The sequence below is a fragment of the Euphorbia lathyris genome, chromosome 3, assembly GCF_963576675.1.
Source record: "Euphorbia lathyris chromosome 3, ddEupLath1.1, whole genome shotgun sequence".
Lineage (NCBI taxonomy): Eukaryota > Viridiplantae > Streptophyta > Magnoliopsida > Malpighiales > Euphorbiaceae > Euphorbia > Euphorbia lathyris.
In genome coordinates, this window is record NC_088912.1 from 106859966 (window position 1) to 106874539 (window position 14574).

Below are 14574 nucleotides of genomic sequence, written 5' to 3' on the forward strand. Positions count from 1 at the left end.
AATGGCCGGTTATAAGCCACGGGTTAGAAATATAAGCTAGTTTGTTGTTCATATGATTGTCTCAGTCCGGATTGCACATTAACAAGGGCCTGAAACCTTCTAGTTCTTCACTTGGATTCCCTGTAATAAATGAAATTTGCAATTAATAATTTAATAGTGCTATACAATAACTTCACAAATGCTATAGCTTTCTTAAGCCCTTTAATGAGAGAAACAGAAAGAGGATGTATGCAGGTTGTCTAGAGGTTGTGAACAGGAGTCTTGCCCTTTTAGCTGCCACTTCGAGTAGCTAAGTTCATTTTGCTACATATCTTCTCCTTCACATACCGAAGGACATTTTTGCATCCCCTCAGTATTAAAATTCTCAAGGTTCTAGGTCAAAGAAGTGGCGGATAATCAAGAAAAAGGTAAGGAATTGAGGGATGAGAGGAGGAATGATGATAGCCCAATAATCAATTCTTGGGTTTCTGTCACTTCTGACATCATATTAATTGAATCAGAATAAATTATATATAAAAAACTGGAATCCCTTGTGAGTTTCTTGTGTTGCCTGAAATAAGGAAGTGAGGAATGGAAGGAGCAGGAATGAGTTTCTTGTTTAAATTGTTTAAGTAGTGTGAGAAACGGTTGGCTTTGAAGCAAAGCCATAACTTTTCTAAGAGGAAAGGATTAAAGATTTTTCATATGGGACAAAGATCTAATTATATATAGAGAAGAGAGGTGCAATTAGGGTCTTGAGGATTGCGGATTCATCTCAAAGGGGACGACCAGAAGAGAGAAAGGGAATAATAAATTTATGGAGATTTTTCCTAAAGAGAATAAGGAAATTACTGTGAATTAAGGATACAGAAATTCTCTAGTTAATTAGAATAAGGAAATTACTGTGAATTAAGGATACAAAAATTGTCTAATTAATTAGAATGGATGATTTACTGAAATTGGAATAATTGAAATATATAACTATATAATTAACCATATGATATTGGAAAGCAATGTATGTCATATAGAAATTCAGAAAAAGGAAATTCGTCTATAAATGGGAAAATTAATTTGTGGAGATTTTTCCTAAAGAGAATAAGGAAATTATTGTGATTTGCGGAGAAAACTTAAACCAAAATTGTCTAGTTAATTAGAATGTATGTGATTTATTGAAATCAGAATAATTTAAAGGGTAAAGTTCAAATAAAACCCCTGTGGTTTGACTAATTTTCAGATAAAGGACTGTGGTTTACTTTTTGTCAAAACAAGGATTCAGGTTTCAAACTTGGATTAATGCTATTAAAACCATCTTTAACGACCTGAAAATGAAAATTTTCAAGAATTAAAGTTGTTTAATGTCATGTTTTCTAAGGAACTAAATTTTCGATTTTCGAAAATCATCTTTTTTGGAACTTTCTCTCTCTAAACATTAACTTTCTCTCTCTTTACCAAACATCATCTAAACAATCTCAAAATAAAAAAGTTGAAGAATTAAAGTTGCTTAGAATATTAGTAGTTCTTAAAATTTGTCATTTTTGAAGTCGTTAAAGGTGATTTTAATAGTATCAATCGAAAAAGTCCTTATTTTGTTAAATTTTAAAACCTCAATCCTCGTTTTGACAAAAAGTAAACCACAATCCTTTATCTGAAAATTAGTGAAACCACAGGGGTTTTATTTGAACTTTACCCTAATTTAAATAATTAACTAAACAATTAACCAAAGTAATGTATGTTACATAAAAATCCAGAAAAAAAAGAAATTCAACTATAAATGGGAAAATTTAATTTGTGGAGATTTTTCCTAAAGAGAATAAGGGAATGATTGTGAATTGCGTAGAAAGCTACTATGATTTAGTTTGCTTTGAATTAGCATAGCATAGTCTACGAAGTTATCTCAATTTTCCTTTTTCTGTATATAAATTCATTACACATACTTAATTTTTTATGTAAATTTCCCTACAATTTCGTAACTCACAATCTTTCCATCTTTCAGTCCGAATCAAATCCTGTTTAGAGTTGAATTTCCTTATTCTCTTTAGGAAAAATCTCCACAAATCTCTATTATGCCTCCTTCATATAAATCCCCAATTCTGAAAACCCTAATTGCTCCTCCCTTCTCTATATATCATTACATCCTTGTCATATAGCTTCATTCTCTGCAGTGTTTACCTCTACTTTTTCATAATCAATGGCGATATCTCCTCTCGATTTGTGTCTCGATAACATAATAAAGAATAGCAGAGGGAGAGGAAGTGGCTCTTTCAATGGTAGTAGAATGTCAGGAGCTGCTGCTGGTGGGATCATGACTGGTACAAAGATATATATATCTAACTTGGATTATGGAGTATCCACTGAAGATATAAGGGAGCTCTTCTCTGTGGTAGGAGATCTAAAACGTTGTGCTGTTCACTATGATGAAATTGGTCGCTCTAATGGCTCAGGTGAAGTAGTTTATACAAGAAAAAGTGATGCATTTGCGGCTATCAAGAAATATAACAATGTTATATTAGATGGAAAACCAATGAAGCTAGAAATTGTTGGTGCCACTGAAGAAGTTGGAGTAAATGGAAGGATGAAGAAGGCATCTGGGCAAGGTCATGGCGGAGATCCAAGCGGTCGTGGGGGCATGAGAAATGGCGGAGGACTCCGTGGAGGAGGGCGTGGGAGAGGGAAGAAAGAGGCGGTAGAGAAGACAACAGAAGAGCTAGATAAGGAATTAGAAGTACTATGCTTATGCTCATGCTGATGCTGTGTTTGGCTGGAATTAGACAAGTACTATGCTTATGCTGATGTTTGGTGTTTTTCTTTTCCTAAACTATAATTAGTATGGTACCAAAATATTGGTTTATAATTTTAAATGACTTTTGACAACTTTAAATCTTAGTCTCTTAGGGTTGTATGATTTTGTTTAGTTGTTTTTATAATGCTTTTTAATTGAACTGGTTATAACAGTATTACAAGAAAAATAGTAATTAGAGAACCATATTTGTAACCAATGTAAAATGTGCCGCAATCTACCAACAAAGTTGATTGCAAAGTTGAGAATTTCATTTGTGAACTACGTTTCAGACTTTTTTTTTTTTTTAAAAAAGAATTAGGTTTGAAACTTCAACATGGTGGCAAAGTTCTAATGGTTGCAAACATTGCAACCCAACCGAGTTCAAAATATATTTTGTGGTTGCAGTTTTTGGGGTCATTTAAGGACTTTTATATTTAATAAACTTATATTAAATATTTACTAAGATATTTGAATTATATTTTGACTAAAAAGATTCCTGGAAATTTATTTTTAAACAAAAGAAAAATATAAAATTGTATTTTAATACTTAAAGTAATAGCTTTTAAGTGAAAAAATAAATTTGAGGTTCTACTAAGTAATGGAAGAATCAGTAATTTAAATGGATTGAATGACTAAAATGTAATTTATAGATATCTTCATAATGCTTTCTAATTGAAATGGTTACAAAACCTTTGATTTATCTACATGGTTATGAGTGATCTATCTACAAAATCCTTGCACATGGATAATATCACGTCAATTCAACTATTAATCTGGTATTAGTTGAGTAGAGAGGCTAGTATTGGTCTCGATCTAGCCTAGAACATCAAGTTTGTTTAAAAGAAATTAGAACACTAGCTTGGATGAAAATAGATTAGTATCCATTAGTTATCCTACATTTTAATTTGAAGGCCCAAAAACAAGTTTGATTGAATTGAAAATAAAATAGTTAGCTTGATATTGAGATCAATTTTACAAAATTCTTAGACATGTTTGAGAATTAAGAAGTGGAAGATGAAGAGATAAGAGAGAAAAAGAATATATATATATATATCCATTAGAGGAGGTCACTGGAAGATGATGCAGGTCATCCTTACTCCGCCCTTTGATGAGTGTTTCTCTCGTTTCCAAATCCTAATAACAAAAGAATCAGAAAAGAATTCAATAGAAATTTGGTTAGATTCCGTTAGTGAATGCAGATATGAAAGATTTTGAGATGCATAAGGAACAAAAAGAACATATAGAAAATCAAGATTTTTACCATTCAACCGACATTTAAAAGAACCTACGGAGTGAATAGGGATAGGTGAACCATTACCAATTTGAACTTGTTCGTGTGCTTGATATTCAAAATGAATTGGCGATTTTCCAAATCAGAGGTTAGATAATGAATAGCACCTGTGTCCATGACCCATTGGTGACCAGTTGAAGCCGATGCCAAATTCGACGGAGGCCGGTTGCTCCTTTGTTCGCGCGGGAAGGTAGGTGAGCTGCACTTATATGCATTATGACTATGGCCCTTGCATTTATAACAGATAACAGTAGAAATATCAAGTGGAGCTGATTGGATCTGTTGAGACCAATCATGTTGTTGCCATTGATAACAGAACGAAAATTTTAGAAAATATCAAGTGGAGTAGGAGGCGTTTAATCGTGAGCATTCCCGTGAGAATTTCATTTTACAAAATAGACGGAGATCGATGACGTTTGAAATTGAAATTGGAAATTAATTGGGAGCCGGAAATTGAAACAGGAAAATGAAAATCTGAACATTGGGTTTGAATTTTCAATGTCATTCTAGTTTTTGATAGAATAAACGCTAAACACTTAATTAATCCTTGTACTTTTACGATTTTAAAAACAAAGCTTCAATTATTTATTTACTTTTAGATTAAGCCCTTAAATTTTAATTTTTATACATATTAAATCATTCAATAACGATGATGTTGTTAACTAAACCGTTAATAAAGAACTTAATACGTGTAAAAACTCAAAATGATAAGCTTAATAAAAAAAATTTAAAGATCACAAACTTAATCAAGCAATTATAAATATTTTATTTTATAGTAATACTCAAATGAGAATAGATTGAGTATACTCAAATTTTATAACCAATGTTTAAAAATGAGGTCGGAAGTTGAACCACATTAACAACTGGGTCAGTGGTCAATAAGTTTGATTTGAATTAATTAAATCAGATGACGTTATAAACAATATATATATATATATATATATATAGAGGAGCTGGCTCTTGTGAGAACCTTTTTTAGGTGAGGACACTTTGTTATCTGAGAACACTCAAAACTACGCCGTTTTAAGTATAAAAATTAAATAAAACATGGAATGATATTAGTGGGATTCGAACCCAGACTTCCCTCCTACACTTCATGTTGCTTACCAATAAGTCAATTACTTTTCTTGTACATTATGTCGGGCGCTGCTTAATATACTACTGTCTTTGTATTTTCTATTGTTTAATATTTGACGCATACACTTATTAATATTGATTAAATGTGCATAATAATGAATTATTAATAAAAAAAATGTGCATAATAATAAATTATTAATAGAAAAAAAATGTGCATAATAATGAATTATTAATAGAAAAATAAATCCAAGAACATGCTCCAATTTCTTATTTATTTAAGGGTAAAGTTCAAATAAAACCCCTGTGGTTTCACTAATTCTCAGTTAAACGAGTGTGGTTTACTTTTTTTATCAAAACGAGGACTGAGGTTTTCAACTTTAGTAAAATAAGGAATTTTTCGATTGATACTATTAAAATCACCATTGACGACTTCAAAAATGATATATTTTAAGAATTACGAATATTCTAAGCAACTTTAATTCTTCAACTTTTTTATTTCGAGATTATTTAGATGATGTTTGGTAAAGAGAGAGAAAGTCAATGTTCTAAGAGAGAGAAAGTTCCAAAAAATATGATTTTCTAAAATCGAAAATGCAGTTCCATAGAAAATATGACATTGAACAACTTTAATTCTTGAAAATTTTCATTTTCAGGTCGTTAAAGATACTTTTAATAGAATTATCAAAAGTGTGAAACCTCAATCCTCGTTTTGACAAAAAGTAAACCACAATCCTTTATCTGAAAATTAGTGAAACCACAGTGGTTTTATTTGAACTTTACCCTTTATTTAATTTGTAATTTATGTTTTAAAATGTTAAGGACGATGATTTTAAATATGGTTACATACATTCTAAACTTTATAATTTGTGTTCTAAAAATTAAGTATAATGTTTTAAAATAATCAGTAAATATATGGACCATTTTTGCATTTAATCTATAATATAATTTATAACTCATATTCTAAATAACATAACTTATGTTCTAAAAAACATAACGTATGTTCTAAATTTATAGTTTGTGTTCTAAAAGTTAAGTCTAATGTTCTAAAAAAATCAGTAGATATCTGGATCATTTTTCATTTGTTCTATAATATAATTTTAACTCATGTTCAAAAAAATATAACACATGTTCTATAAAACATAACATATGTTCTAAAAAATATGTCGTATGTTCTAAACTTCATAGTTCACGTTTTAAAAGTTAAAATATATGTTCTAATGTATGTTTTAAAAAATATATTTTCTTATATAAATAAAATATTAATATGAAATTTTATTAAAATATATAATATATTTTTATTTAAAAAATATTATATGAACCATTTTTGCATTTGTTCTATAATATAATTTATAACTCATATTCTAAATAACATAACGTATGTTCTAAAGTTTATAGTTTGTGTTCTAAAAATGAAGTATAATGTTCTAAAAAAATCAGTAGATATCTAGATCATTTTTGCATTTGTTCTATAATATAATTTATAACTCATGTTCGAAAAAACATAACGCATGTTCTAAAAAACATAACGTATGTTCTAAAAAATATGTCGTATGTTCTAAACTTCATAATTCGTGTTTTAAAAGTTAAAATATATGTTCCAACGTATGTTTTAAAAAATATATTTTCTTATATAAATAAAATATTAATATGAAATTTTATTAAAATATATATATTTTTATTTAAAAAATATAGTATTGGATGTTTTTTAGCATCAGATGCACTTAATAATATATAAATAAGAATTGTATAATGAACAAACTAAAGCAAGCGTATTTTTATTTAAAAAATATAGTATTAGATTTTTTTTTTAGCATCAGAGGCACTTAATAATATATAAATAAAAGAATTGTATAATGAACAAACTAAAACAAGTGTATTTTTATTTAAAAAATATAGTATTGGATTTTTTTTAATATCAAAAGCACTTAATAATATATAAATAAAAGAATTATATAATAAACAAACTAAAGTAAGTAGCCCAACGGTAGATGGCGCGCGCTATACTCTTCATATGCCTCAGTCCCAGGTTTGAATCCCTTCACCCTCATTTTCTTACGTCGTTTCATCTTGTTCTCACATAACAAAGTGTCCTCACCTAAGGGACTTCATATGTTTACTTTATTTAATATCTCCATACTCATCTAATGATAAAGCTTACTTTGTCAAAAACAAAGTAAGTATAGAAGACACATTAACAGAAAACATAATCATATTAACACATGAGAATACATACTATCACATTGATTTATAGTAATAACTTCCTTCAAAAAAACCACAGATATGATATGCAAATTCCTAAAATCATAGGAGTTTTTTTAATTAACCCTATAAATTAAATATTAAAATTTTTAATATCATCATCATCATATGTTTCCTCATCCCTCCCACTATATTTTTGTCCCGGCTAAAAGTTCGAGCCTTACAAAGTAACTTTGCAACTTTTTGTTATATGGGATAAATGCCCCAAAATCTTCAATCAAAACAGCCCTCTTGAGAAAATCAAAGCCAAGCAAAGCTATATGTGAACTCGGCTTATGCAATCACATAGTCTCACAATTTAGGCGTATCTCGACACTTGCTCCTCAATAGGTTTCCCAAAGTTCTGTTGGTCATTTTGGTTTGCCCATCCTTTTGAGGGTGCGCGATGGTGCTAAACTTCAATGTCGTACGGAGAATAACTCACAAATAGACTTCGGCACTGGTAACAGCATATATAAACCCGCATTAGTGGCATGCCCTTTCAAAACTTGACAATCCCCACATCGTTCTATAATATAGGACATATCTCGTCTCATCCTTGGCCAATATTAACGCGAACTTACGTTTTTGAAGGTTTAATACCTACCAAAGTGTTCTCCCAAGACTCATCCATGCAATTTTCGGATCACTATCTCTCAGATTGATGTAACCAGTAGATATTCGCCATTCCCGATTCAGTCTTGACACTCTTTCCAAATGCTCCCAAAATCTGGATCCTCTCGATAGTCTCCTTTGATATGCTCAAAGTCTCCTAGCACAAGGATTATTGTTTTAAGGAGTGCGACCTCCTATTCAAGGCATTCGCCACTTTGTTTTGTTGACCCGACTTATGAAAAAGCTTGTAAGGAAACTTGTCCGCGAAGGCAGACCATCTAGCATGCATAGGGCTTCGAAGCTAGTTTTTACTTCCTAGATACTTGAGGTGGCACGTCCGTGTCCAAAAATTAAAAATTTAAAGTATTTTATACTAAATTTAGATTATGCCATATATAATTGTATTATTATGTTTAATGTTTTTAAGTGTAAATTAAAATTTAAGTAAATAAAAATAAATAAATGATTTTATTAAGTATCAAATTTGATATTAACCAATATTCTTTTGATGATTTACACGGAAATATATTTCAAACTCATATAAACATAATTGTTTTCATATATAAATATATATTATTAAAAGAAATGATAAATAAATTGATGAATGATAATACAGATGTCAATCTTTAACTAAAGTTAGGTTACATTTGTCAAGTTTTTAAACAAATAAATTTATATATTGCCATGTATGTGGCAGGTGGCTTCAGAATATAACATCATATTTTGGGATATTTCTATGTTATGAACATGGTGAAATGGAAAAGTTTATATAAATCGAAGTTTGGTTGAAAATTTGGTGAATTTTGAGGTAGTTGGTATTTAAAAAAATGTTTAGTATCCATCGGGAGTAGTCCGGACGGGTGGTTCGATATTTGAAGACCATGTTCAGTGAGGGACATGGTCTGTGTACACAGTTGAAAGACCTATCGGGTATGGCAAAGAAGTGTTGGGTAAGACCATACAGGACTAGGCAATATTATGAGACATCTCGAATATGGATATGATTTGAAATATGATACAAGGGGATGTACTTTCTGATGGATACATACATTAAACAAATTAAATTATTATGTTTTTAAAGGAATGTTTGGTTAAACGCATATTTGAAAGATTTTGATGGAATGTATGAAAGGGTTATTCGTATTTCAGAGTTTTGAAATAACCCGAGGATTTTCTTTTCAAACTTTTTTAAGGTAATAACTTGAAATAGCTAAGATCGAGTATAAGAATTTAGGAATTTTCAGGGCAAAATTCTTTAAGGGGGAGAATTGTCACGTCCGTAACCAAAAATTAAAAATTTAAAATATTTTATACTAAAATTTAGATTATGCCATATATAATTGTATTATTATGTTTAATGTTTTTAAGTGTTAATTAAAATTTGAGTAAATAAAAATAAATAAATGATTTTATTAAGTATCAAATTTGATATTAACCAATATTCTTTTGATGATTTACACAGAAATATATTTCAAACTCATATAAACATAATTGTTTTCATATATAAATATATATTATTAAAAGAAATGATAAATAAATTGATGAATGATAATACAGAAGTCAATCTTTAACTAAAGTTAGATTACATTTGTCAAGTTTTTAAACATATAAATTTATATATTGCCATGTATGTGAAGGGATCTTGGGGGGGAGATGAATTCCATATACAAATTTTGAATAAAAAGAGAACAAAAGTAACGTAGACTAGTCTTGATTGGAGCAAAGGATTTCGTATGGTCGGAATATAGGCGACGGATGTGGTGGATTAGTCTGTCTTTAATAGTTATCCATAAGAGGTTTAGAATAGTCGAACTACGAGGTACGTCCGACTTTATACCGTTAGGCTTTGATAATTATTATAGGTACGAGTTCAGAATTTAGTGTACGTTTTACGGTCAATTTGATAATTAGACTTATGATAGTGTCCGACGATATCATATCAATTTAAATTAGCTAAATCAATACAAAGTTATTAATCGAGCTTTAAAATAGCCTCGTAAGAACATTTGATTTAAATGCCTTCTATATACAATTGTTAGAACTACGTGGCTTTGATTCCCGATTTGAAGATTGTAAGATGTTCGGGATACGTAGGAAGCTTGATAGAATTATCAAGTGCAAGCCAAATAATAAAATAGATGTTAAGTAGTCCGAATAAATTTTTATCTATTAGAAAAAACATTTGGCTTTTAGACTGTTAGAAGTTCGTTATCCTGTTTTCTATTCATACCCGATGCCGTTTGGGGTCGGTTTTGACATGAGGGCTTGGTGGTCGGTGTACAACATGAACTATTTTCTACTGACATAGTGCTCCCACGTCTTCAAAGCCCAGACCACCGTATAAAATTTCTTATCATATGTGGCCCACTTTTGCCTTGAGTCACACAAATTCTCACTAAAGTATGCAATTGGCCTCTTCTCTTGTATAAGTACTCCCCCAACTCCTACGCCACTCACATCACACTATACCTCAAATGGCTTGTCAAAATCCAGAAAAGCTAGGACCAGAGCCGTGCTTAACTTCTCTTTAATAAAAAAAACAAAGCAACATTTTTGCTCTTCTTCCCGCTTAAAGTCTCTTCCTTTTTTCAAACACTCGGTTAATGGTGCCACAGTTACACAGAAATTCCGGATGAACCGCCTATAGAACGTAGCTAACTCGTGGAAGCTTCTAATATCACCAACGTTCTTTGGAGTCGGCCACTCCTGGACAACACTCACATTCTCTTCATCAACCTGGATCCCATCTCGACTTAGTACATATCTGAAAAACACTAGGCTCTCCATCACAAAGTCACACTTATTATTTTATTTGTCACCTTTATTTGATCAGATTAAGTGAAAAGAAGGGAAAAGATAAATAAGGAATAATATGTAAAATTATCCATAACATTCAGAGTCATGGAAATTTAACCTTTATTGACTAAAATGGTGCAATTTTATTGCTAATATTGTCGGATAAATTGGATGAATTTGAGAAATAGTTCATCAATATGTCTTCTCAGTTATGAATCGTTACACTTCACATTTGGGTTATTTTATCATTATTAGTAATAGATCAAAACCATACGAATAGATGTGAATTTTTTCTGAAGAAGGTTAAAATTGACCCACAAAGGTTCAAGTCATGGAGCATGATTTGTTGTATGATTTTTTTTAATAAAGGTTAAAATTGACCCTCAAATTTCATCTAAAGGGCTCAATTCAATCCAAATTAATCTTTGGATATTAATTGAGTCCTTAAAATTAGTTTAAAATGTCAAATTAATCGATGATCAAATCAGCCCTAAATATATAATATATTTTTGATACATAAAATCTATATTATACTTAAAAACTATTATATTATGTGCAACCACAATATGTTTTGGCTTCGACACATCAATGCAGAATATCAAAACACTAAAATACTTTGTAATCATGAATATTGTAGGAAGTTTATTCTTTTCAATAATACTTTTCCAACTTTTTGGATAATGAAGTAATAATATATAGCAAAAATAAAATTTGGATATATTTTATTTAGGGATAAAGTACCATAATAGTCTTATAGTTTTTGGAAAAGTATCAATTTAGGCTCCACGTACAAAATAACATCAATATAAGCTTCATGTTTAAAAATGGTACATGTAGACGAAACCTACCTCGATAAGCTTTTACCCACGAAAGGTCCGTCATGACTACTACGGTACTGTTTGGATTCAAGGTCCACTAGAGAAAACGACTAGCTCGGGAAGACCGGTGTCGGATAAAGAGTCGTCACCGGATTTTAGGTCCAAGAATGTTACTGAGATTCCTTGCGGGAAACAAGTGGGTTCGGAAAGTTAGGTACACTTGAGGAAGGTTAATATCTCCTCGAAAGGAAATATTAAGCACCCCAAAATCGCCCGGTGAACCCACCACCTCCTACTTAGTATTTCTAAATACAATCACGCTATTAATAACTCTTTTAAGCTTTTTAAATTCGTTTTTAATGTGATTTGTTTGGAAAAAATCATTTTTTCATGTCATATTGCACAATTGTATACAAAAGAAAATAAACAAAATATTACAATCCCAAACCCAATGAAATAGGTACAAAATTAAATACAATTACATCTGGGCATTCCTGTGTCTTCAATCCGCACTGAAACAATATGGTCACATACTCATATCCACCAAAATAAAAAGTTAGAAATAAATAACATAACTATATAATTAATTATGGGGCAAAAATGGAGAAATGACTAAACAGAATAAACTTAAAAAGTTTATTTAAGGACTCAATTGAAAGAAAGTGGAAAACTTTAAGTTAAGGACCAAAGTGAATAAAATATAAAGTTCCAAAATAGTAGAATGAATAAAATGAAAAGTTCTAAATTAGGGATTAAAACGAATAAAATAAAATAAAAATCATTAGGTTAGGAATCAAATTGAATACAAATAAAGTTATTGGGTTAGAAATAAAACTAAATAGAAAAGAAAGTTTTATTATAACTATTGGTACCTAAAGAGCGAAAAATAAAATTTATTTCAAGTCATTTGTCCCTCAGAAGCCTTTACCCAGGCTGTGGGATGATTGAAAAAATCACAAATAATGGAACACGGGTGATGAATGCAAAAAACTAGAATTTATTTAGAGTGGTTTGGTAGAATTTCGGCTATTTTCAGTCTATTTTTCGTCCTCCTTAAAGCTGCCTAAAGAGCTGTTATTTATATGCAAATATTAGGGTTTGGGGTTAAAGTTGGAAAAGTTAAAATAAGTTAGGGGTTTAAAGGGTATTTGTTTAGAAAAAAAGAAGGAAATAACCTAAGTGTACTCATGAAGGCAGCGGCTGGGCTTGCTGTTGGGCCCCTGGCTGGGCCCAGCGCGTGCCCACCCTCACGACGTATTATCGACAGAAATTTCATCTGTAATCTGTAGGCAGCCTTCTTTTTATTCAAAAATGGTCTTCCCGATCTCCAATTTTGACGATTCTTGTTCCATTGGACTGGTTTTGACGAGACCGACATTTTTGTGTCTAAGGCTAAAAATGACCCGAACTAAGGTTATTGCCCATTTTATGCCGGATTTCACTCGAAAACATCAACTAGTCACAGATTATTCGTTAGACCTCCGAATTGATCCCGAAAAATTGTGTTGTAACACTCTCAGGGGACGTGACTCACTAAGATCCTAAAATTCAATTTGGTGATCTGAAAGATTTGGTTTTGAAAGGGAAAGGGTTGATTTTGACTTTTTAAGACGGATTTTTCCATGATCCATTTTTTATCATATTTCCAATTATCTTTTAAAGGTTTTATAGTTTCCCCTACTTTATCATCCATTGTGAGTTGTGTCCCTACTTTGAAGAGGTAGAAAGAAAATGTGCATAATGGAACAAAGTATGATAAAGTAAATACTCATCTAGAGTTAGAGGATGTTGTGAATAATTTGTTGATCCAGTCTCTTAAATGACTACGAGCAAATAAACATCTGATTATTGATCTCTTTAGCGATCTCAAATTTTAGGTCTCTTTAATGACTTGTGGCGGTTGATCTCTTGAACGATCTTGGATTGTAGGTCTCTTCAATGACATGTGGTTGTGGAACTCTTCAACGATTTCTGATTATGGTCTTTTCAACGACATGTGGTTGTGGATCTCTTCAATGATCCTGGATTATAGGTCTCTTTAACGACCTGTTGTGGTTGATCTCTTCAATGACTACTACGGTACTTTTTGGACTCAAGGTGCACTAGAGGAAACGACTAGCTCGGGAAGAGCGGTGTCAGATAAAGAGTTGTCACCCGAATTTTAGGTCCAAAAATGTTACTGAGATTCCTTACCGGAAACAAGTGGGTTCGGGAAGTTAGGTACACTTGAGGAAGGTTAATATCTCCTCAAAAGGAAATATTAAGTACCCCCAAAATCAGCCGGTGAATCCACTGACCTCCTACTTAGCATTTCTAAATATAATCAGGGTATTAATAACTCTTTTAAGCTTTTAAATTCCTTTTCAATGTGATTTGTTTGGAAAAAATCATTTTTTTCATGTCATATTGCACAATTGTATACAAAAGAAAATAAACAAAATATTACAATCCCAAATGCAATGAAATAGGTACAAAATTAAATACAATTACATCTGGGCATTCCTGTGTCTTTAGTCCGCACCGAAACAATATCGTCAGATACTCATATCCACCAAAATAAAAAATTAGAAAGAAATAACATAACTAAATAATTAATTATGGCGCAAAAATTGACAAATGACTAAACTGAATAAACTTAAAAAGTTTATTTAGGGACTCAATTGAAAGAAGGTGGAAAACCTTAAGTTAAGGACCAAAGTGAATAAAATATAAAGTTCCAAAATAGGGACTAGAATGAATAAAATGAAAAGTTCTAAATTAGGGATTAAAACGAATAAAATAAAATAAAAATCATTAGGTTAGGAATCAAATTGAATACAAATAAAGTTATTGGGTTAGAAATAAAACTAAATAGAAAAGAAAGTTATATTATTATAACTATTGGTACCTAAAGAGCGCGAAATAAAATTTATTTCAAGTCATTTGTCCCTTAGAAGCCTTTACCCAGGTTGTGGGATGATTGGAAAAATCACAAATAATGG

The 14574-nt window shown here is 30.9% G+C and overlaps 1 protein-coding gene across 1 annotated transcript; it reads left to right on the forward strand.

The window, feature by feature from the left end:
* The first annotated feature begins 1949 nt into the window (after positions 1–1949).
* LOC136224327 (THO complex subunit 4A-like) lies at positions 1950–2982 on the forward strand. The gene has a single exon (XM_066012641.1). It carries the CDS (start codon positions 2168–2170, stop codon positions 2723–2725), a length of 558 nt encoding a protein of 185 aa, XP_065868713.1. The 5' UTR covers positions 1950–2167; the 3' UTR covers positions 2726–2982.
* Positions 2983–14574: the final 11592 nt, after the last annotated feature.

What these genes read in the sequence shown, in the direction of transcription:
- LOC136224327 (XM_066012641.1), top strand. Translation starts at nt 2,168, where the DNA reads ATGGCGATATCTCCTCTCGATTTGTGTCTCGATAACATAATAAAGAAT.